The sequence below is a fragment of the Muscardinus avellanarius genome (genome assembly GCF_963383645.1).
Source record: "Muscardinus avellanarius genome assembly, chromosome: X".
Lineage (NCBI taxonomy): Eukaryota > Metazoa > Chordata > Mammalia > Rodentia > Gliridae > Muscardinus > Muscardinus avellanarius.
Genome location: NC_137792.1, coordinates 97,309,984 through 97,336,561, shown reverse-complemented (window position 1 = coordinate 97,336,561; position 26,578 = coordinate 97,309,984). Strand labels below are relative to the sequence as shown.

General features: G+C 34.3%; 1 protein-coding gene across 2 annotated transcripts in view; it reads left to right on the top strand.

Moving 5' to 3' along the window:
* COL4A5 (collagen type IV alpha 5 chain) overlaps positions 1-23,856 on the top strand; it is a gene marked incomplete at both ends in the record, with an annotated part of 237,249 nt that extends 213,393 nt beyond the window's left edge. For both annotated transcript variants that reach the window (XM_080719284.1, XM_080719283.1), the window contains 10 exons: positions 7,451-7,584; positions 10,115-10,187; positions 10,319-10,390; positions 11,135-11,263; positions 12,676-12,774; positions 13,380-13,592; positions 19,328-19,505; positions 22,011-22,125; positions 22,465-22,637; positions 23,775-23,856. In XM_080719284.1, the coding sequence (XP_080575410.1) occupies positions 7,451-7,584; positions 10,115-10,187; positions 10,319-10,390; positions 11,135-11,263; positions 12,676-12,774; positions 13,380-13,592; positions 19,328-19,505; positions 22,011-22,125; positions 22,465-22,637; positions 23,775-23,856 (1,268 nt within the window). The remainder of the gene's footprint in view (positions 1-7,450; positions 7,585-10,114; positions 10,188-10,318; positions 10,391-11,134; positions 11,264-12,675; positions 12,775-13,379; positions 13,593-19,327; positions 19,506-22,010; positions 22,126-22,464; positions 22,638-23,774) is intronic.
* Between the last annotated feature and the right edge of the window lie 2,722 nt (positions 23,857-26,578).

Here is a 26,578-nt window from a genome sequence, read left to right as displayed (position 1 = left end):
GGAGTCGAGTATATTTTTTTCTTTTCATATAACTTTCAATGCAAATGAGATTAAATTCTCAGCCAGGCAAGTTAGGACAAAACTATAGTCCCACCTACTTGAGAGACTTAGGTTGGAGGGTCATTTGAGCCTGGGAGTTCAAAAACCACCATAGTGAGATTCTAGTCCAAAAACCAATGCAACCAACACAAATTAAAGGCTCATAATCTTGTTTATGCTGCATACCTGTAGCTAGTGCACACACCAAATAACAATTTCCAAGAACTATCCTGAGTAAATTGCAGATTGCTAGCAAAAGACATTTACCTAATTAGGATTAAGAAACTACAAATATTTGAATGTATTTATTATTAGTTAAGATAAAAGTAGTCCTTTGTACATTTTTCCCATTTCTATGGAGGAATAATAGGGAGAAAAGTACATTTCTGAGGTTTGGCTCTTGAGAATGACAGGACTTTTTCATTCTTGTAAATTAAAAATTCATAATTTTTCAAGATGAATTTTAGGAATCCATATATCTCTATTTGAATTGATTCTCCAAACCCATCATTTCATTGAACCATGAAATAATAATTCTAGAAGTGACCTAAGCTTTACATGTATGAAAAAAATTATTCACTGAGCATTTATTAAAGATGGCAAACAGATTTTATGCAACAGAGAAAGGGTTACCACTATAGAAGAGAGTAACTGAAGTTCAACTCCAAACACAACAATAAGTAGAAATTTATCCTTAAGGAGCAGATTAAGGAGATAATGATAGAAAATTACTAAGATAGGGTATCAAGAATTAGAGGATTCTCGTTAAACTGTCTTAACAAGATTCTTGCTACAGTCATGTCAAGGGCTTAGACTTAAAGGATAAGGGATGAGGAACTTGGCAAGACATTGAGGGATTGAGGGTTAGAGGGACTCTCCCTAAACCAAGTTAGCAGTGTTCTTGCCAGCTGGACTTGGCATCACATAAGAGAAAATAGAGACCCAAAGAAGCTTGCTCAAGGAAATACTGTTAGTGACTAGTATCTTTGAGACTGACTTAGGCCTCCCAGCGCAATACATATAAATATATATGTATATATATATATATATATATATATATATATATATATATATAGAGAGAGAGAGAGAGAGAGGGGGGGGGGATTTGGACTCTCATTCTAGTTGTAAATATGCTAAGTTGGTATGTTAATCCAACAAAACTGCTTATACCATTTCAGGAGACAGCCATAGCCGACTTGTACTTGCATCCACTTTCATATTTTCTATTACCTCAATAGCTTCATCAGCTCTTAATAACTACTTTTTGTGTTCTTCCTAAATTGATGTCCACAAGATGATTAAACAATGCATATGATTTAACTATCACCCAAATAAAGAGAAGACTGAGGAGTAATTTAAATTAATTTTTTATCCTGCCCTGTCTAATGTGCATAGAATTCTACTACCTTGGTGACTACTAGACTAGACTTATCTAGATTTCTTTTCTGAAGCACTAGAATGTATTTGAAGAAGAAAAAGAAAAGTAGCCAAATGTACTTTAAAACTGATTTAACAAGCCAGGTGTGGTGGTGCACACTTATAATCCCAGCATTCAGCAGGCAGAGACCGGAGGATCGCGGTTCGCGGACAGCCTCAGCTACTTAGCAAGGCCCTTTGCAACTCAGTGAGACCCTGTTTCAAAAAATAAAAAGACTAAAAAATAAGAGCAGGGGTGTAGCTCAGAGTTAGAATGCCCCTGGGTTCCATCCCCAGTACTGCAAAAAAGAAAGAAAGAAAGAAAGAAAGAAAGAAAGAAAGAAAGAAAGATGATTTAACAACTTCCCATTTACCAAATAATTCTCTAAAATGCAGTTATTTGAACCTGGTCTCTGTGTTTGATGTTTTCTTTTAAATTGTTGCAGAGTACAACCTTAAGTGAAAACTAGATTTAAAGCATACCAGTCAGTGCATCAGCTTATTGTTAGCAATTGCCACTTATGTACAAGACATTAGGTCTTTGTTTTGCTTTTCAGTTCAACTTCTTTAGTTAGCTTGAAAAATAATGCATTGAGAGCCTCATACACAAAATTGATTTGGCATATAACTCATTAAAATGTTACCTTTTAGAAATTAAAGTCTTAGAAGTTTTGCTATGATATGATACACAGTTTCTTTGCTACTAGATCACACTAAATGTTAGATTTCAGTGAGATGGTTTTCTAAGAGTGGTTACTGGCCCTTCTATATCAGACACACATCTTTCTAAATCAAATCTGAATTATATGAAGTAGAAATTCTAAATCATTAATTGTATGGCTAGATTGTGTTCTAAATGTGCTTAAGTTAGTTATCTGTTTATCATTTAGAAACAATTTAAACAAACTGAAGCCAATTTTTAGCTTTTTGAATTTTAAAATATCAAGTGCTTTAAAGGGTTTATTATTGCGCAATAATATTTCCATCATATAATATACTTTTATTGGAAGCTTCTAGAAATCATCTTTGTGATTTCTCTAATACCTACACATGGCAGAGTTTAGGTCTATATTTTAAAACTTTTCTTTAATTATTAAAACAGTACTGTGAGTGAGATTAGAAGAGGTATCAATAGATATCACTATTCCTGTTATGTTTAGAGAGATTGAACTGCCCAACACCTTACAGTTATGAAGTAGCAGAGTCAGATCCTAGGTCTTCTAACTCCTGAGATTTAGTGTTTTACCACAATTTATTCTCTCTGCTAACATTCAATGTTTATAAATCATAGCAAAACTTGTAAGCAAAGGAAATTATGTTTATAGTCAATTAACACTAATCAAGAGGCATTTTGTTTGTAGGCTTTTTATATTTTTATTTAATGATCCTTTTAATAGTGAATAGCCTATCCTTAATATGTGCCTTGAATAATAATAAAGTAATTGCAATATCTTATGTGGTTTGGGGTGGGATATTGCATGCCAAAATTTGTTAATATACCCTTTCATTGATAGCCTTCACATATCTGGAAATTTTGAATTGCTATTTTCAATTTAAATGGCATACAAATATGCATTGCCTTTTTCTCTTTAAGTAACTTATTGCAAGTAATATGCACAGAAGTAACCTCCTGATGAATTTTGAAAAATAATCAGAATGTGGCTTCATAGGATGGTTTCCAATAAGACAGGAAAAAGTACAACTGGTAATAGTACATTCATGTTTTGATTTTTCTAATATTTAGTTACCAATGACTTTTGTACTTTTTGCCATTGGGGCCTTTAAAGTGAACGGTTATATCTTTGAGACAGTCTGAATATATAAACAGAATTTCACCTTGTGTTTATATTAAAGTATGACAGAAACCAAGATAAACATTTATCCAAAATTGTCCCTTTTTAAAAGAACCTGAAGGCTGTCAGTGAAATGGTACTATCTTGCCAACTTTAGAGTTTTGAGAAGCTAACTTTTGGAAAGCCACAGTAACAATGTTAACAAGATGTCTTCAATAGAGTTTTCCATTTTGGGGGGTTAATGAAGACCTCTATTTGATAATGTTTGGCTCTCAATACTCCTGTATGGTTCTATTTATATACCATAAGGCATAAAAAATGCTGGCAACAATTATTGTTTAACTTGTGCTATAATGTGAACCACTTCTAACTCATAATCTTATTTTGTACTGTGTGATGTCTGATACTGCTAACATCGATCTTTGGGCTTTGGTGAACTCTGATCTTCCCAGGTTTTCAAGGTTAGACTCTTCACTGGTCAATTATTTTTAATGCTTTAATGTGTGATAAGAGACATACACTTTATATTGCTTTATTCAGAAGTTACTGAAGAGTGCTGTAATTCTCATATATTACCTGCTTGGGTTTTAACATTTCTGTGAAGGTAATGTTATTTATTTGTAACTGAGTTTGAAATGATATCAGGTCTGTATAGTTTTGATGGAAACATGTTTAATTTTAAATGAAAATCCACTTAAATTTTTACCTTCTAGACTGCATTAAAACACTCATTTAGGTAGGAATCTGGCCCTACGTATTGATTTATAATATCTGTACATTAATTTTATTTCCTTGAGTTTTTCTTCCTTCATATTGCCCTGATCTTTTTGTTCATGGTTGTTTTTAGTAACCACTGAATACTATTAAAAATAAAACTTATATGTCCCTTATGTCATTAGTAACACACTAATTTAAATTTGAGGTACTCCAAACAGTAAATTCCCTAATGTACATGATGTAAATTCACAAACATATCAAAGTCAATCACTAAGCCAAACATAAGAAGGAGGAACGGGGAAGGGAATGAGATGGGAATTGGGGAAGGGCTAAATGAGTGATGTGTGCATCTTGTACCCTATTAGGATGTATGAGTACAATACACCAATAAAACAATTTAAAAGTAAAAATTTTAAATGAAATAAACAGTAGATTGGTACTAAAATTGCCAAATGTTCAATATTTCCTTTTAAGTGCACAAAATTATATCCTCGTTTTTTATTTTGTATTATTTCCCAAATGTTGCAGTATTCTAGTAACTGAATGGGGGATGATTGTCAATCATTAAAAGTTTCTTTTTCCCCCATCTTAAATATTACCCTTTAATTGTCAATAGCTTGGTCACAGATAATTTTTTATTTTAATAATATATTTTGCTACCTTATTTATACTCTGAATTACACAAACATTTTCTAGTTTTGTTTTTTGTTTAAGTACAAGGTACCCTTTCTTTATGTTTGAGAAGGAAATTTTCGTGCTGTCTAATTGCCAGGCTAAGGTGACAATATGAATTAAATTGTTTAAAGATAAAGACAATTGCTAGCCAGGCGTGGTAGCGCACACTTGTAATCCCAGCGTTTATTAGACTGAGACCAGAGGATCGCAGTTCGCAGACAGCCTCAGCTACTTAGTGAGGCCCTCTGCAACTTAGTGAGACCTTTTTCAAAATAAAGAATAAAAAATAGGGCAGGAAGTGTAGCTTGCAGGTCGAATGCCCCTGGGTTCCATCCCCAGACCCGCAAAAATAAAAAAAGAAAATTGTTACACTATTATGAACCTACTTTCTCTTTCTCGTGTGCCAGATGGAGTAGTGTTGCATTATGAAGTTACATAAAAATACCTGAAAAATTAAAATAGGCTCATATATTTTAAAATATGTTCTTTCAGTTTTAATAATAATAAATATAATGACATTAATAATAATTATAAAAATAACACTTTAATAGTTTCTATGTGTCGGGACTGTACTAAATGTTTTATAGATATTACGTCATTAATCCTTACAACAACCTGGTAAAGTAGATGCCATTCTTGTTTCCATTTTATAGAAAAAGAATTTGAAGGGAAAGAGATTTACAGTTTTGCTCTGATGAAATAGCTAGTGACTAATGGAGTGGGGTTTGAGCCTACCATTTTAACTCTAGGGTCCAATGTTCGTAATCACTATGACTTTCAGCTTTTTTAGCCTATAGCCATTAATTCTAAGTCATGAGATTATTAGAGAATTTAATCTCCAATCAAAAAGACCCTTTGTCCATTTGTAAACATGAACTCAGTATTAAATTCATATATGCCTATGATAGTTCCATAGAAATATGTTCAGGGGTTACTTGCTTAGCATGTACAAGGCCCAGGATTCAATCCTCCGCACTGTCCATAATAATAAAATGTATTATATATTTTCATTTTTTTTGAAATCAATAAAATACTGAGACTACTAGGGGAGAAAAGTATGTGTTAGCTATGGACTGTTCATTACTTTGGATTTTGTCATTATCTTCTTAATGCCAGAGTACTGAGTCTCACTCAGAAACACTAAAATCTCTGTGACTAAGTGGCACCTATTTCCCACCCACTGGCCAAAGACTTAGCCGATATTAAAATCTCTTTGGTTACTTAATGGATCCAATATCTTTATTTAGATATACAGGTTAAAACATAAGAATTAAAGGCTTATATAGAAAAATATCATTTTAAATTGTTTTATTTTGTCACAAGATACTTGTATATCTCTTTATTTTCCCTTAAAAGTGTTTAAAATATAACAAGGTGTGCTGCCACACACATGTAATCCCAGTGACTCTGCAGGCTGAGATAGGAGGTTCATAATTTTTAGCCCAGCCTGTGCAACTTAGCGAGAACCTATCTCAAAATAAAATAAGAAGGACTGGGGCTGTAACTCAGTATTATAGTGCTCACCTAGCATGTGCAAGACTCTAGGTTCTATTCCCAATTATTTTTTTAAAAAATAAAATATTTAAAATGTAAAAAAAATGAAAATTTTTGCAAGTCTGGGAATCAAAACCAGGGTCTACTAGCACTTACATCCCCAGCCCCTAGAAAGATTTTAAAAATAAAATTTTAAATTGACTACATTTTCTTTAATAATCTTTAAATTCATATAATTTTCCCACCCCACTCCTCTCCCTGTACATGTTAGTGAGAAGGTAGTGACACCTTCATATATGGACAGAATATTATTGGAAATGTTTCCTTTCTCAAGCTTCTTTTTTCCCCTCTATACCTCCCTTACCCAATCCCCTCCAGTTATTCTACTGGTCTCTCTCCTCATTTACCTGAAATCTTTTTTGCTTCCAATTTTCTCTCTAATTTCTTCTGTATATGAGAACATATGAGAACAGAAAGAGTCAAGAGCTTTATGTCTTCTCTCATATGTGGAACTTAAAAATTAATTTTAAAGTACTATATTGAATAAATATATTTCTGATATTTAAAAACATTCCCATGTATCAAATTTATTACTAAAATGAAATTAAGGTTAGTTTTCTTAAATATTTTAATTATATAATAATAAACACTGAATACATATAATATCTTATAAATAAAGCATCTTTCTTTTGCAGTGCTGGGAATCAAACCTAGGGCCTCACATATGTTCAGCTAACATTCTGCCTCTGAGCTACACCTTCTAGGCTCAAGTATTCGAATATCATTCACAGTGAGACAAATAGCTTCAATTCCTGCTTGCTCTATAGAAGCTGTTCTCTAAGTATGGTTTAACAACCAGCAGCTTCAACACAAACTCTTGGTCCCCTCTCCAGCCTCGCTAAAGCCCAAACTCTGGGTAACAGGCCCAGCGATCTTTTTTGACAAGCCCTGCAAGTGGTTCTGAGACTTACATGCTACAATTTAGAAACGTGTCCCACCTTTTCTAGTCCATACCAGTTTAAGTCAAATACTGTTAGAGTATAGAAGCAAATATTAGAATGTCCTGGGTCATATTTTTTATATCAGTTCATTGGGTTAGATACTAAATGTAAAGCAAATGTGTCTGTAAACCAGTATTAAGAACAAAAAGAACTCAGTCTAGTTTATGTCAGGGAAGGAGATAGCATAGGTCTGTATATTTTAATGTAATCTTGAATTTTATCAAACAATACAAAGATCACTGATATTTTAAAACCTCACACTTATGCTACTTATATGCTATACTGAAATGTGGCTATTTGTTGTACATTATCAAGGTCTACCAGGTCCAGAAGGTCCCCGGGGTTTCCCTGGAAGTGGAGGTATTAAAGGAGAGAGAGGAAACCCAGGCCCACCTGGGCAACCTGGCTTGCCTGGTTTGAAAGGAGATCAAGGACCACCAGGACTTCCGGTAGGAAGTGGGAATTGATATCTGATGAGAGAAGAATAAGTGTGTTTGCATTCAAAGTGAGAATTCTAAGTTGTAATATTATTAACACTCACCAGGCAAGGCTCTTTGCATGGATCACTTGTGTACTATAGTTTTCCAAATAAAAGTACTTTGTGGTATTTATAACAAAAGCATTCCTCAAAAGATACTTTTCTTCTAATGGTAGCAAGTTTATGCAAAGGAGACATGTGTATCAGGGCATTGCAGGTGAATGGGTCTGCCCATAGGGAAGTAATTATGGTAAGTTGGAATATTTTAGACTTTGAAATCGTATAAGAGATAGGTCAAATTTCAGCTCCACTGCTTTTGTGTCTATGGGGAAAACCTGAGTTTATTTCTGTATCTGTAAAAAGAGAACAATAGTATATCTACTCATGTGCTCACTGCCTTGGTTTGAATGTCCAAGAAATTCAAATTCTTCTTAGAGATCCTCAAAAATGCTTCTCTTCATTCAAACAGATTGTTGGTAGATTTGACAACCAGCACAGACTAGGCTGTCTTTTAACTGTAAATGCTACTTTAGAACATAAAAACAATTATATAGTGGCTCTTAAAATTTCCCAGTGTCTAACTTTTTCCACATGACATCACTTTTCTAGATACCCAGAGTTAAAAATTTAGTACTCTCTTTATTCATTCTTCTTTCATATACCTGTGTACTCAAGACTAATGACTGATCCTTTTTGCCCCATTCACTCTCTTTTTGTATGTATGCATTTACCTGTACATATATAGTTATGCAAATATGTTTTCTGGAAAACTTGAGAATAAGTTGCATCTATTATGACATTTTACTATTAAATTTTTAATACACATTTCCTAAGACTAAAGATGCTGTCTTGTAAATCCATAGTATAGCTATCAACTTCAGAAAATTAAACATTGGCATAATAATTTAATTTCTATCACATTCTGTTTGTGGCAGTCATCTTAGTAACATTCTTTTTGGCAGGTCTTCCTCTAGTACAGAATCTACAACAAATTATGTATTCTATTTAATTGTGTCTCCTTGGTCTTATTAATCTGGAATGGTTCCTAGGCATTTCTTTCTTTCAAGACCTTGCTATTAAAAATTGTGTCCTCCCACTTAAAAAATAGAATATTCCTACCCAGGTGTGATGGCTCACACTTGTAATTCCAGCATTTGGGAGGCTGAGACAGGAGGATCCAGGTTTACAGAGAGCCTCAGCTACTTAGTGAGGCCCTTTGCAACTCAGTGAGACCCTGTTACAAAATAGGGCTGGGGGTGTTGCTTGGAGGTAAAATGCCCCTGGGTTCCATCCCCAGTACCACACACACAAAAAAAAAAACACACTAAGATCTTGCAAATATACTGCCTCCATATAAATTTCATCTTAGATTTAATATCTACTAGTGATTTTTCCTCACCCAGTTTATATTGGGACAGTGGCAAAATGATGTTTCAACTCTAGCACTACCTCCACATATGTCAGTGAGCCCTACAATAAGCAAGAGCCCTCCATTCACTATTTTTATTTACATATGTATCAGTATGTACTCATGATTTCTTGCTCTTTTTTCAGAGTTACAAATTTCTAAAACTATCATTACTTAGTTTGAAGCTCTCATTGTCACAGACTTAAAATTCCCTTTAAGCTGGATCTTATTAATTTGTAATGCTTCCCCAGCTTTTCATTATCTAACTACCTATTTTATTTTCTTTTTTGTGGTACTTAGGATTGAACACAGAGGCGTTCTACCTCTGAGCTATATACCCGCAGCCCTTTTTAATTCTTGTTTTGAAACAGGGTCTTGCTAGTTTGATGAGAGTCTTGATAATAAGTTTCTGAGGCTGGCCTTGAACCTAACACCCTCCTGTCTCAGCCTCACACGTACTGGGATCACAGCCTCCCACCATGCCTTGTGCATTTTCTTATATTTTGCATAATAAGACATTCTCACCTTACCCCTTTTTCATTCCTACTGTTACAAGCTTCATTGTTCCACACTTGGACTAATGCAATAACCTCTTAAATGGGTTTGCTATTCTGTATTCTTTCTTTAGATTCATTCTAGAGCTGTTACCCACTGTTTTTTTCCATACTATTTGTGACTCTCAAACCCAACTAAATAATACAATACAAATGCTAAGTCTTTCAAAATTTATCATTTCTAAATATGTAATTCTTACCCAAGCTTTGTCATCTCACTTGTTAATAAAAATAATACCTACCACTTATTAAACACACACTACATGCCAAATAATTTTCTGAACATTTAATATATTTAATCCTCACTACCACTGCATGAAGTAGATATACTATTCTGTTCTCCATGGTAGAGATGAGAAAACTATGAATCAATGGGATTAAGTAATGAACTTCAGTCACACAGTATAAGAGGTGAAATTGAGATCCTAATCCTAAATTGAATTCTAGAGACAATGCTCTAAACAGATATGCAATACCTCTACCCTAACTTCCTTCCTTCTCTGTTTTATCTAACACTGATTATTTTATTTGATATTCAGGGCAATCCTGGGCGACCAGGTCTGAATGGAATGAAAGGAGATCCTGGTCTCCCTGGTGTTCCAGGATTCCCAGGTATTTGAAGGGATATTTTGATGTTTCCCTTTTTATTAAACTTGTTTGGGACAAGATACCCATTCTCTAATGGTCTGAGTAAAGACTGGCACTGTTGCTTTGCTGTGACATAATATGTATCTTCTTTGCAGGCATGAAGGGACCCATAGGAGTACCTGGTTCAACTGGCCCTGAGGGGGAACCTGGACTTACTGGTCCCCCAGGTAAGAATTATTACTGAAGCTAGCTGTGCCTGATACCTTGACACATTAAAGAACTTGAAGTTTACACTCTTTCAGTCAAATTCTCAGGTGTCTAAACTCACAAGTCTCTAATCTTTTATGCTCTGTGTTATAATATTGATAGCAGACCTTTTACATTTAAGATAGATACAGGATTAACAAGTGCTTTTATTGAGATTTTATTGGCTTTTATACTAACTTCTATATTCAATGGAACAGATCATAAGAACAACACACATATGTATGTTTGCATATTCTTTATTTTAAAAAGGGGTTTTTTGCTAAAAGGATTATAGAGGTTTCCTTTTAACTGTAAAAGAGGACAGCTACTAATTTCCCTTAGTAATTCAGTTGGTCCCTTGGCAAACATAACAAACAGTAACTAAAAATATTGTCAGGAGCAGAATGAACTTGTTAGGGAATAAGATTGTTTTCCCATAACACAAGTATTCACAGCTTTGTGATGGATTAGACTTTCTAGTATCTGAATAATGTTCAAAGCCCAAAAGTAGAGATGATATGCCTAAATTTCCATTGATACTAAGAAAATTATTTTTCAGTCTCTGGGTAAGATGATAATTCTCCTAACAGATTTTTGTTGCATATGGTAGCAAATATAATTTGTTTCTTTCCTAACAATTCTTATTCTAACCTTAGGTCACTTTTGGCATCCGTTTCCTCTTACATTTCTCTTTCCATCTTCTATTTGTATGTTTTACTTCCTAGGTCCTCCTGGATTACCCGGTCCTTCAGGACAGAGTATTGTAATCAAAGGAGATGCTGGTCCTCCAGGGATCCCTGGCCAGCCTGGGTTAAAAGGTCTACCAGGACTACCAGGCCCTCAAGGCTTACCAGGTACCTTTGTGGATCATCATTTAAGGCCTATCTATTTGAAAACATTTTCCTTGTCCTCCTTTTATATCTCTAAAGTTTGTCTCTGATAAAAGGAGTCTATTCTCAGCAACTAGTAGAATACCACCAGACCAGACAACTATGGGTCCCATTTCCTTTTTTTTTTTTTTTCTGGTTTTTGTCTTTTTTGGTTTTTTGGGGGGTTTGAATGCCGAATGCAGGCACATTCTACATCTAAGCTATACCCCCCCCAGGCCTCCTATTTTAGTTTAGCTTTTTTGAAACAGAAGCTCAGAAAATTGCAGAGGTCCTCACTACATTGCTGAGGCTGGCCAAGAACTTATGATTCTCCTGTCTCAGCCTCCCAGGTTCACAAGTACTGGGATTACAGGCTTGTGCCATCATGCCTGGCTTCATTTCCTTGGTCCTTGAAAATGTTAATTTTTCATGCCTAAATTACCTTATGCCCAGTCAGATTTCTTTTAGCTCCTCTGCTCATTCTAATTCAAAAGATGAAGTTAATGTTAGAACTCTAGAAATAATTAAAAATACAGTTAAGATCTAGTGCTTTCTGTGCCTCTCCCAGTAGAAGGATTATGGTGTTAGGAATGGAACCCTGAACTTTATGCGTGCTAAGAAAATGCTCTACCACAGAGCTATATCACCTGCTCCCCTAACTTTTTAAAATAAACGTTTTATTACATTGTACTCTCACATCTTAACATAGTTCAGAGTGATAGTAACATACACCCACACAACCCTTGGGGCCAACTTTTAAATAAGTATCTACTTGGTAATTTGACTCTATACTTATGGCTAACTTTGATTATAGAACTTTTAGTGTTTTTTATTGAATGTATGGCAATATTTTCATAAGTAAGTGTGCCTGGCAGTAACAGCCCAACCTATAGTGGGATAAATAACATAAGTTGAAACACACATTTCTGTCTCATTCTGAAATTCTCTAATGTACAGGGTGTACATTAACAAACATATCAAAGTCAATCACTAAGCCAAACATGAGAAGGAGGGAGGGGAGAGGGAATGAGGTGAAGGGCTAATTAGGTGATGTGTGCATGTATACCTCTACCATCTTATATTGCATTAAGATGTACAATGACAAAAAAAGATGTACAACTACAATGCACCAATAAAAAGTTAAAAAAAAAACGAAGAGAAGACAATGGCCATATTAAAGGAATCTCTTCAGAAGCAAATGCAATGTTTAAACGAAAACTAAATCCTCATCTGCTTCTTCGTCCTGGTCTATGCTATTCCTTTTGCTTACCTGGATTTAAAACAAAACCAGATTATGATTTTGGAGTCTCAAAAAAAAAAAACCCTAATTCAACTAGATCTAGCTGGATGTGGACTTATTCTACCCACAACTGAATGTCCCATTTCTTTTCCTGTAGGTCCAATTGGCCCTCCCGGAGATCCTGGACGCAATGGACTCCCTGGCTTTGATGGTGCAGGAGGGCGAAAGGGAGACCCAGGTGTACCAGGCCAGCCAGGTAAGACAACTAAAACAGTGTGCTGATGATGGTCTTAATGTTTGCAAATCCTCTGGATATATCGGCTTCCACTTAGAACTGTGAAATCTTTCTCTTGAGGGAGCACAGCAAACTGGTAAATCTGGAGCTGGGGGAAAATAGGAAGGCACATCCCAGGACAATTTCTATACAGGATTGCTTTTATTTACATATTTAGAGCACTGGAAACCCTAACTCTTCCTCCAGATATTCATAGTAATTACCTGTTCAGCTAATTTTTGATGTTGTTTTAAATCCCTTGACCACCATATAATTATTATGAATCCTTCCACATTTGAAAATATCCCACTAGGAGATAATTTTCCCCCTAAAATGCACTAAGTGTAAATAGGAATTTTAAGTGATCCCTATAGAACTTTGAGAGTTGTGGTAATATTTCATTCTGAGATGACATATTGATATACAGATATTTGAGGTCATTCATTAATGGGGTTTTTATAATACTGAATCCAGTATCTATAAAATTTCCATCTGCAGTCATACTACTACCAAAAATTAGGTCATTACGTTTGGTCAGTGGATCAGAGTTTATTTTATTTTGTGTTCTGATGATTTCATGGAAATAGGTACCCGTGGTTTGGATGGTCCCCCAGGGCCAGATGGATTGCAAGGCCCACCAGGTCCTCCAGGAACTTCCTCTGTCGCCCATGGATTCCTCATCACACGCCACAGCCAGACAACAGAAGCACCACAATGCCCATTGGGCACATTCCAGGTCTATGAAGGCTTTTCTCTCCTGTATGTACAAGGAAATAAAAGAGCCCATGGTCAAGACTTGGGTGAGATTATTGGCCTTCTATTTTTTACTATGAATTTTGGGTTTATTTTTAAAATCCTGTTGGATTCTAGATTAACCGTGGTTAAAGCATGTCACTCTTTTCTTCAGGGGATTTCAAATTGAGCACTCTGTCAAGAACAGCTGAGTATGTTCCCTGTGATCTTTTAATTTTTTTATTGGTACATTGTAGACATACATCTTAATGGAGTAAAAGATGGTGCAAACATACATGCACACATCACTCAATTAGCCCTTCCCCAATTCCCACCCCATTTCCTCCCCCCTGTGTTTTTAAATAAGTAATATTTAAGCATAATCTAAAAGCATTAATTTGCTAGTATGAAGCATATTTCTTGGCCTAAAGTAAGGCATCTTGAAAAGAACCACATTTACTTTCAGTTAGCTTAGTTATTCAGGAAACAGATTCCTTGGACTTTCTATACTATAGCAGCTGCTTGAGTGGGCAGTGTTTATAATTCATAGAAAATAATCTCTTTTCTGAGACTGTTCTTCATCAAGTTTCAAGATAAATTCTGAAGAAAATCTTGGTTCCTAGATCAAAGAAAGTAAGCTCATTGAATAATTTTGCTAGTTTATAGTTCCTAAAACAATGTCTTAGCTCTATAAAGTATTATCAAAGTAGACTAAAGCTGTATAAAACATATCTCCACATAGACTCCAATTCATTTAATGTGCTTACATGTTCTTCTCTATACTGGTATGGGTACCTTGGTTGATGGGGCAAGGCTGGATTGGATGACTCTCAAGGACTCTTTCATCCCTAAACTTCTTTTCCTAGAATTTTGACTTTGGATATTTAAGTCTCATTATTTAACTTGAGCCTGCTTATTTTAGGATTCATTATCAGTTTTCCTCTCTAAAGACATGTAAGAAAATAGTTTGGGCTCCTGTTTTGTGGGATGTCTATGGCAAGAGGCCTCTTGAGGTTTCATTTTGTCTGGGGCATTCATTCTATGAAAACAGTTCAGCAGCATAACCCCAGAATTATTCTCTGCTCACTCTGTTCCCAGGACTATGGCCACATATACCTGCCCAGTTCTGGCCTACTAGAATAGGTCCATCCACTTACACAGAAGCCAATGGTCACAGGTTGTTTTATGATGACAAATAAAGTAGGAGTTTGCATATTTTTCTTATCTTTTACTTCTCTTCCTCTTATTTTCTTTTTCTCCTTTTCATCTTTTTTCTGATAAATTTTACTTCTCTATTTCCTTCCTCTATATTACATCTTTGTACTAAAATTGATAGTTGACAAATCTTTATTACATTAATAAGTTATCTTTATATATCTTTTATTAAATGCTAAATTAATCACATTAATATTTGGATTTTTCTAGCCTTTCTCCCATAAAATTCTCCTCATTTTGTTTATTCTCTTCATTGAGAGAATCTAAATTATATTCAAACTAAACCTAAATCTAATTTATAATCTAACCTATGAGATTAACAGGAAACCACCAGAAATTTTGATCACTATGAAATTTTAAAAAGTAATACAGAGAGAAACTGGGATCTGAGATCCAGTTTGTCATTATAACTTTTCAGAATGCATGTGTTTGGTCAGTCAACAGAAGTCAGTGTTTTCACTAAGACTTGGAGACCATCCCAAATTTAGGTAAAGTTTAGTCCTCAAATACAGAAAGGTTATAATAGGGTTCAAAATTCCAAGAGTGATCCTGGATTACAGGTTTTCTGCTAGGGTTCATGGAGTATTTAAATTGGATAAATGTATAAACAAAGAATAGAAGCAATTATAGATTTGGTGTCAAACAATCATCTGATAAAATAATTGGTCTGTTGTAGATTAGTAGAAGTATAACAATATGTAAAAAGAAGGTGAAAAAGACAGACTGAATACTGAAACGTTTCTGATAGAGAGGAAAACCATATTGAGAACCATTTGTTTATTAAAGACTTACAGTTTTAGGCATAGGAAGTATTGGCGGTGTGTGGGATTGTTCTTTCTACAAAAATTTGGAGACTGTAACCCAGGCGTCTGCATATTGTTAGCAGTCAATAGCACAGACATGACCAAATACCACTGATCCCATCATTGTGGACCTTACATGTTCTTTTTGGGAAAATTACAGCTCTGTCTCAAACTAGGCACTTGATTATTTTTCTTTTTAAATAACTATGTTATATGCAAAGCATTTTTCTATAATTTTCTGATTTGACTTTCACCACTATGATAAATATATAGGACCTATTTCTTTTCTGTTTTATGCACAAAAACCTGAGACAGACATGATGGCACATGCATGTAATCCCAGTACTATGGAGGCTGAGACTTGAGGATCCCTGGTTCAAAGATAGCCTCAGCAACTTAGTGAGACTCAGAGCAATTGAGTGAGATTCTGTTTCAAATAAAAATTTTAGAGCCCAGCATGGTGGCACATGCTTGTAATCCCAGTAATCTGGAGGCTGAGACATGAGGATCAAATGTTCTCGGTTGGCCTCAGCTACTTAGTGAGGCCTTCCACAACCTGGTGAGACCCTGTTTCAAAATAAAAAAAAAAAATAAAAATAGGGCTGGTGGTATAGCTCAGAGATAGGATGCTTCTGAGTTCAATTCCCAGTACTGCAAAAAATAAATTAATTTAAAAAGGATGGGGTCCATCAACAGATGAATGGATTACAAAACCATGGGATACGTACACCATGGAATTTTACTCGGCCATAAAGAAAAACACAATTACATCATTTACAGTGAAGTGAATGGAACTGCAGGACATTATGCTAAGTGAGATTAGTCAGTCACGAAAAAGAAGAAATTGGATCCTTTCCCTAATATGCGAAAACTAGGGGGAAATTGGTAAAAGGAGGAAGTCTAGATTAAGAAAGAGATTCTATAGATGAGCAAATAAGGTGACATAACTGGGAGGATGGGAGGGAGAAGAGGGAAATTCTCTAATGCACATGATGTACTTTAACAAACATATCAGTCAATCACTAAGCCAAGCATGAGAAGGTGGGAGGGAAGGGAAGGGAGCAGAAATTGGATAAGGGCTAATTGGGTGATGTATGCATGCATGTCTACACTATCTTTTATCCCATTAAGATGAATGACTACAATGCACCAATAAAAAGTTTAAAAAATAAGGGATGGGGATGTAGCTTGGTGGTAGAACACTTCTGGGACCACATACATATACACAAAAAACTGGATGGTTTAAATGATGTATTACAAGTTACACAGGAAAAACGATGGCGATAAGAAGAGAACCCAACCCTTGCTGATTCTAAATCTTTTCTTTCTCAGATGCATCATGTTGCCATTTATTCTCACATGACCTTGAGTCCGCCACTTCTTTCTGAGCCAAGTTTTTTTCTATCAGAATAGATAAATTAGAATAAGTCAATGAGTTTCAACCTGGAAAACTTTTGAAAAAATTATTAGGTCCATCCCAAACCTATCATATAAAAATTCCATATGATTCTGATGATCTAAGTTATTTTATCTGTCATCTTTAGTCTGTGATAAACATACCCTTTTGAATACAGGAAGCATTTTTGAGATGCATATAAGCATAATATTGAAGGAATCAATTTTAAATCCTTGACTTTCTCCTAAAACCAATCTGCCTGTGAATGTGCCTTGGGTAATTACCTTTTCTATATACCCTTTCACCATCACTCATTTTCAACTTTATGAAAGAATTGCCACATTGCCTTGAAGTATGAAAACAACTGAGAGACAAAAAATCCATTCAAAATAATGGACTTTTTCATTAAAGTATTTTTCAACTAATCCTTTATAGGTCTGTTTTAATCTATCTCATTAAGATATTTTTTGTGGCTGGTTATGTTGTTCAGTAGTAGCATCCCTAGCATGTGTGAAGCCCTGGGTTCAATCGCCAGCACTGAAAAAAAAGAGAGAGAAAGAAAAAGAAAAGAAATCTATAATAAAAGTTTACTACTTTATTTAGTAATTACCAAAATTTTAATAGCAATATTTTGATCAATTGTAAATTAATAATTATAATGACCCAACTGATCAATAGAAAACCATCAGAAATGTTTGAGCACTGTGAAATTTAAAATGTAATTTAAAGAGAAAATATGATCTGCTATCCAGTATGGTGTAATTAATATCTTTAGATAATTTTCTAAATTCTTCCTCCTACAAAAATTCCCCTCCTCTTTTTATCTGTTCTCTCTTCATTAGCATAGCCTAACTACACTCATAATAAAATAAAATAATTAACACTTAAAGCCTTATGATCATAGAAAAATTTATAAACTTATTTTAAATTTTTATTTAAGATGTAATAAGATGATCAATAAAACACCCCCAAATAAAAACGTGTTAAGACTAAACTGTGTGAGAGAATTGGAATAGAAATATAATGAAAGTGCAACAATGTGTAATTTCCAGCTATTAAAGATGACTTTCCATATTTTTAAATGGTAATGTTAAGCTTCAAATAATTGCATTATATACCTTTAAAGGGTGATATAAGAGTTTATTTTAAAATATTAATATCCATGAAATACTAGCAATGACACCTGACAAGGTAGAAATGTGGATTCTAAACTCCCAGCCCCTATATTATAAAGCAGACTTGAGAAGGGTGAGTTTGAAGCTGAGAGGTATCTAATATCTTTTTGTCGGTATTGACTTTGTCTGGATTGATCCCAAGGGTGCTTTACCACTGAGCTACATGCCCAGCACTATTTATTTTTTTTATTTTGAGATAGGATTTTTCTAAGTCACCAAAGCTGGCCTAGAACTTGCATTCTTCTTGCTTTGCCCTCCCAAGTAGCTGTGATTACAATCAGGCACCACCATACGTGGCTAATAATATCTTAATGCTTGTAGTGTAGTATCAGTTAAAGCTTCTGATGAAAAAACTTAGATAGCAGAAATTTATATATCACTTAAAATATGACATAGTACTTTATTTTTATCACTTTTATGAGTAAATAAGAAAATAAAGACTTGATAAATAGTAGAAATATTATTGCCTCTACCCACTCTAAAATTAAGAAACTATCCTTTTCTCTATTTTTTTCTTCAATTCTTACTTTTTGTCTTCTTTTTTCTTTTTTTTTTCAAATTTTTCTTTATTTACCTCCAAACCTATTTGTGGTAATTTATATATATATATATATATATATATATATATATATATATATAATTTCTTTAAACTGATGGTGCATCTTATTATAAACAGTAGTGTCTTAAGGAGAATATATAGTAATTACCTTGTATAAGTGAAGGATACATCATGAGTCCTTATAATATCATATCAATAGTTCCTGTTCTAGGCTGCCCTCTCATCTAAGACATCACTATTATGTGCCTTGTATGGTTAGCAGTTTCTAAGCAGTGCTGATCTATATATATATATATATATATATATATATATATATATATATATATGATATTATAAGGACTCATGATGTATCCTTCACTTATATAAGGTAATTACTATATATTCTCCATAAGACACTACTGTTTATAATAAGATGCACCATCAGTTTAAAGAATTATGTAATGAGATAAAACAGGTGGCTACATGAATTATAACATACATACAGATTTTAGAAATGTTAAATGTGAGTAAACCTTAGAATTTAAGAAATAAAGTATATCTATTATCTAGGAAATGTAGGCGAGTTTCTTTTTGAAAGGTCATTTAGTATTGTTTTAGAAGAAACTGAAGTATCATGATGCAATCCTTCATCTTTTTTCTTTTCAATTATTCCTAGGGACGGCTGGCAGCTGCCTTCGTCGCTTCAGTACCATGCCTTTCATGTTCTGCAACATCAATAATGTTTGTAATTTTGCTTCAAGAAATGACTATTCTTACTGGCTCTCTACCCCAGAGCCCATGCCAATGAGCATGGAACCCCTGAAGGGCCAGAGTATCCAGCCATTCATTAGTCGGTAAGGCATTGGTTCATCTTTGATTTTTTCCAATCCTCAGTTAGTTTAGTTAGTCAGTTTAGAAATCAGCCTAAAGCTAATAATCTGATGATATTCTTCCCAGGTTAAGCAGACAAGGATATCTTTTAAAATTCAAGTCAGTATTTACTTTGACTTTTATTAGGTATCTCCTTTTGACTAAGTCCTGAGATATACATTATACCTGTATACTATATATAGATACTATATATCTCAGGATATATAATGTGTGTGTATATATATATATATATATATATATATATATAAAATATATATATGTGTGTGTGTATGTATATCTATACATATATATGTATATAGAGAGAGAGCTAAAGAGATATAGAGATATATAGTATAGTATACAAAGCGCTGTAGTCAGGTGGGTTTGTTGATGTACACCTGTAAACCCAGTACTTGGAAGGCTAAAACGGGAAGATCACAGTTTTGAGGACAGCCTCAGCAACTTAGGGAGTCCCTGTTTTAAACTAAAAAAGTAAAAAGGGTTGGGGTATAGCGCAGAGGTAGAATGACCTGGAGTTTAACCTCCAGTATTAAAGAGTACAGTCTAGTCACTGAGCATATGTATGTGTATGTGTATATATATATATATATATATATATATATATACACACACATACATATATATACATATATACATATATACATATATTAATTAAAATATATTAATACATACATATGCTCAAATTAGTATATATTTGTATGTATATTAGTACATACAAATGTATACTAATCTGATATGCATCAGACATGGACTAAGTGCTAAGACAGATCAAATAGAAACTTTATGAAAACATAGAGGGAGAAATGTTTAATTTCAAATGGAGAAATCTGGGATGACTATATTGAAGAAATGTGTTTTAAATTGGTCTCTTCCTAATGGACTGAAAGGACCTGAGTTACAGGCCCTTTATGAAATGGAAAGACATACCAGGCAGAGAAAATGCAAGTGGGTAATAGATTAATATGTCTAGAATATAGTGTATAAAGGTCGCATGGGGAGAAAAGATTGGAAAGATACCTTGAGCCCAGATGGTAGGCTAATTTCAGTGCCAAACTGTAGCTTGGAATTGATTTGGTATATTACGAGGAGCTCCCCAAATTTTTTTGAGCTATACTTCAGGGAAGATTAAAAAGCTATCAATTTGTAGCATGACTTACAGGAGTGACAGTCCAGAGGTAGAGACCAGTTAAATTGAATGGTACTGCTATAGTCCTGATGTGAATGGATTGACTCTCACAGTGAGGGACATGTATCACATTATTAGGATAGATAGGATTTGGCAGTTGATTAACTTTGGGAAGGAGAAAGTGATAGCTGAGATTTGGCAAATGAGGAACTACAAGGAAAATGGTGTCTTTAGTAAAGATTTCCTGGGGTTTTGCCACCTTGGAACCCTAGTTTAACTTAATCTCCTAGGATTGCTAGATATAGTCAGTTTTATTCTGATCATGATCCAGGTTTTTAATAACAGTCAAGGATGAGTCATTAGAAAATATAATTTATTTAACATTGAATATATTAAATATAAAACAAATATGCAATATATGTTTCATATAAATATAAAATATATTAATATAAAACCTAGTTCAGCCTTAGTAGCAAGTTCATAGTGTCATTTAATAATTTGCCTAAATTCTTTAGAAATTGTGTGCATGTGTGCACGAATGCACATGTGTGCATATATACACAAATACAAATGTGCATATTTTTTGTTAGTCCCAACTTTTTGGAGTAAAATATTCTCAAAATATATATGTAGAATGTGCTAAATTGGCCTCAGTTATATTTCTCTCATGCTACAGATTTGATAGACTTTTCACTGTGTTGCTGTTTTACTTGATATTATAAAATCCAGCCATATCGTTCAAGTGCCTGGGTAGTCTTCCAGTATTCTAGATGTGTTGCTCTTACCTGAATATGGCCAAATGCTTAATAAATGTCCTTTGGACCAATAATAATGAGTGGAAATTAAAAACATGTCTGTTTCTTGTCTTTTCCAATTTCCCAGACATTGTTATTACCACAGTTGTAGCATTACTGAATGTCTATCCTCAAGCTGGGCACTTTGACAGCAAGTAGTATATACAATATATATGGCATTGACTAAAACTATTATAAATACCAATTTAGGATAGAATTGAAACTGAAAATTCTATAGCAGTGGTTCTGCAGTTTCTTGAAAAAGCTAGCAGTTTTAGCTTATATATATATATATATATATATATATATATATATATGTGTGTGTGTGTGTGTGTACATATATATACATACATATATATATATATATATATATATATATATATATATGAAAACAGTGCTTATGCAAAAAATAGTTCTCAAAGTGTAGTTTTCTCCTTTTCTGATCACCTAAGAAATGTTATTGGGCCTCCATATTAAGAAGGCTTCCAAAGAGGGATTTCTATTCCCCACAAAACTCTAGATTATGTTTTTTCTCTCACTTTTACTAGATGTGCAGTATGTGAAGCTCCAGCTGTGGTGATCGCAGTTCATAGTCAGACCATTCAGATTCCACACTGTCCTCAGGGATGGGATTCTCTGTGGATTGGCTATTCTTTCATGATGGTATGAAACCCCCTTTTTGCTTTTGTCATCAAAGTTTATTGTCCATCATTTCTCTCCAATCTGAAAAAAATCCCTGTCACTTGCATTAGAAGCTTAGACCTCAAATGGCTTATGTCCAAGCACTATGTTCTCCACACTCTCACATTTGATAACATAATTTCATAATCTACCTATTGTTCTTGTTGATAACTTTTGATATGGAAATTATACTCTTACTTCTGGTTCTAGTCTCCTTCACTAGATTTGAATTTTTGGCTAAGCAAGTTATACATCATTGGATATTTGCTAAGGTGCTGTGGTACATGGATATTGTGGCATATTTTTCTTCGTCTTTTCTAGCATACAAGTGCAGGGGCAGAGGGCTCAGGTCAAGCCCTTGCCTCTCCTGGATCCTGTTTGGAAGAGTTTCGTTCAGCTCCATTCATTGAATGTCATGGGCGAGGAACTTGTAACTACTATGCCAACTCCTACAGCTTTTGGCTGGCAACAGTAGATGTGTCAGATATGTTCAGGTGAGGTACTTCAGGCATTTGTTCACGCCCAAAGCTTCCTTCAGATATATTGGGAAAGAACAAAATAACACAGTAGTGGTTTATCCCCAACAAAAGTTAGGATTTTTATTGAATTCTTCCCTTTATTCTTGCTTGTTCTTCTCATCTACCTGTTTCGGCCTGAATAGCTGAGCCTGACTAATACTGGATAAGTGGGGCTAGATAAAGCACTTAAGTAATCATTCAGTAACAAAAAATAGATAAGGAAATGCTATGTAACCTACTCAATAACAAATCAGTAGCCATTCTATTCCAATGAGACCACCCCAAGAGATCTCCTTTACCAGAATTGTCAGAATTGGTTTTTTTGTTTGTTTGTTTGTTTGTTTGTTTGTTTTGTGTGTGTGTGTGGTACTGGGGGTGGGACTCAGGGGCTTTCTACCTCCAGGCTATACTTCCAGACCTATTTTATACTTGATTTGGAAACAGGGTCTCACTAAGTTGCTGAGAGCCTCACTCAGTAGCTGAGGCTGGCTTTGAACCTGTGCGATCCTCCTGTCTCTTCCTCCCAAGTGCGGGGATTACAAGCGTGCACCACCACACCCAGCTTTTACCAGAATATTTTAAGGGCCCTCATTAAAATGTTTAGATGAGTAAAGTCACACTATATATATATATATATATCACATGATACTTCAGTCTGCTGAAATTTGTTTTTCAGGTTACATTTACTATTTTTAGTTGGTTCTTTTGAGCTACCCTTAATTGATAATTTTCTTATATTCTTTATCATGTATTGATCATCAGTTGCCCTTTCTCTTTCTATGAATGTTTTTTTAAGAAAGTATGAGAGAGATAGAGAGAGGGAGAGGGAGGGAGAGAGAGTGTGTGTGAGAGAGAAATATACAAAGATAATAGTGGTGGGAAGAACAGTAAAAATACCTATGTCCAGTAATGGCTCTTAGGCAATATGAGTCATAGCATTAGATCACATTGCTCAAAAGTAGACCATTGAGTCACCAGGAAAGATACATAACACAAAGAGAATGCTTGGATATGAATTTGAGCCAATAATAGACTGAAATATCAGAAAAGGCAAAGAATCAAAATCAGAGAAGGTAAATCTGATTGTCGATTGTCTTGTTTCTTATTTTCTAGTAAACCTCAGTCAGAAACACTGAAAGCAGGAGACTTGAGAACACGAATTAGCCGATGTCAAGTGTGCATGAAGAGAACATAACGTTTTGAAGAACTCCTTATGTTTTTTTAATGTGATATAAAGTTCCCAGGATCCAATGTCTCACTCTTCCCAACGTTACCACTGCTGCCACCAATGGTGCTACAATATATGACCAAGAGAGTATGCCGACTAATAACCATGAAGATTCTGATGTACCTCAACAATATGCTAGAGCATGGCTTTTGTTATTTTTTATGAAAGAAAAAAGAAATGAATTTACTTTTTGGGTCCAAAATGACTTTCTTCAAGGAATACAAGATGAATATTATATATTTTGCCCAGTTACTAAACAGCACATTAGAATTTCAATTACGAGAAGAATCACACTGAGTAATATAAAAGACTACAGTTTGGGGGAAGAATTATTTTTCATGGTGCTACTAATCCTACTGTATCCCAGGTTTTTTTTTAATATAAAATGTTGTTAAGCTTATTTTTCTCTGTAAGTAAAGAATGTGTATACTGTGTAAACAACATTTTAGCTAAAAATGTTGAGTCATTTAGATGTGACCTGGCATGAATCACTCTTTACAGAAGATGTAAGAATGCCTAGAATGCAGACAGCAAGATTTTATATGTGAGAGAATTTATATACTCTTACATCAAGTTACTACTGAGAGTAAATTTATTTTTATTTTTATCCCCTATGTTTTTAACTGATTTAAAAAAACGTGTCACAAGTCACTTTAATCGTAATTTTCAAGGTGCATCTTACATATGAAACTATAATATCCAATGGAGCAATTTATTTTTGCTGTATGCTCCAAAACAGTCTTAAGTCCAGATACCCCCTATTTTAATGTTTTACGTCTTATTTTTATTCATTCATGACTGGGCAAATTTCTCCCCAACAGTTTTGAGAAACAAAATTGCCACATAAAATTAATAAATTTTTTTCCTGGTGCTTCTTATGTAAGGATTATTCTCTTGTGGCTTCGCTTGTACAAGAAGTGGAAAGACAATAATTTTCTCTTAAATTACAAGAAGCCAATGGGGTTTTTTACACTTTTTAAAAACATTTTATTATAAATAGTCATAGGATACCTTATTTCCCTAGCTGTCATCTTCTCACTGAATATTTTTAACCCACCAATATCAACTTAATTAAAAATATATATTGTAAGGATGGTTTGTTGTGTATCTGTCTCTTCAGCCTATGTATAAAAAATCTGCACATTTATAGAGACTACACATCTGTACATCAACATTTGTTTCTTTTTCAGGCAATCTGTTTCTGTAGACTTTGATCATTCTGATAGTTAAGAGAAAGCATAGTAATGTAAAGCCAGGAGTAGTAATGCACACCTATAATCCCAGTCCTTGGGAGGCTGAGAATCACTTGTGAGAATCACACGTTCAAAGACAGCAGCACACGGTAACTTATTGAGACCCTGTATCAAAATTAAAAAATAGGGCTTGTGTGTAGCTCAGAGGTAGAATGGGCTCAGTCCCCGGTACCACACACACAAAATGAAACATAGTTATCTGCCTTTTTATTTCAGAAGAAAATAGTATATTAGAATGTATATTTGAGGTAATACATTTTTGAGGTACCAGGGATGGAACCCAGAGACATTATACCTCTGAGCTACAGCCCCAGCCCTATTTTTTATTCTTTATTTTGAAAAACGGTCTCACTGAGTTGCAAATGACCTCACTAAGTAGCAAGGCTGCCCGCGAACCGGGATCCTCCCATCTCAGCCTCCCAAATGCTGGGATTACAAGCGTGCACCACCATATCCGGGTTGAGATAATACATTTCTTGACAACACTGTGTTGATTTCTGGGAAAGGGAACAGAACCTTAGTTTCTATTTAGGGAGAAATTCATTAATAATGTTTAAAGCAGATTAGTAAGTTAATATTTCTAATGATTAACAATGAACCACAGCTAGATCTCTAAAATAGTTAAGAACTTACTAAAAGAAGAGGCATTAGAATACTCTATAGTGAAATTTATGTTATAGCTAAAAAATAAAACAAAAACAATTTTGAGAATTTTAGATCCTAATATGAACCCATTCAAATATAAAGCTTAGAGTCTATTGTGGTAAAGTTTAGGATGTCAACAATGGGAACTATCTAATAATGGTGTTGATTTTGGTTAGTTAATTGGAAATTTTAGCTTCATTTTTTTCTTGTAGCTCTATGTACGTAAACAGTGAGTGATGATTAATATTCTATATGAAAACACCATAAATCTTTCAAAATGGTATACTTTAAAAGGTTGCTCCTTGAGTTATAGTTTGTAAACACTAATTCCAGAAATTTTACTGTTTATAGTTTTCCCTCCCATGTATAGCTGGTAAAGAAACATTAGCTCAAATACCAACTCCTGACTTTCAAGTTGTTGCATGTGCAGCTCATCTATGTATATTCTAAATCCTCGAACAATTTTCAGCTATATCTTGTTTGAGGTACACACATCCAATCCTATATGGGACCTTAACATTGTTGATCTTTCCTTGTCAATTTTATTTCAAAAATCATTCTGAAACTGTTCTAGTACTTACCTTTGTTGAGTTTTGTAGTCATCCACAGTTAATGGTTTTTCCATATCAGCAGGCAAAAAAAAAGAGATGTCCTGCTTAACCAGCTAGTTTAATTACCACATAGGTCGATTTATGAAATGTGGATTTACCAGTTAATAAATAACTTATGATTCAGATATTACATAGACACCAAATCCTAGTGTTCCACAGCTATATGAAAAAATTATATGA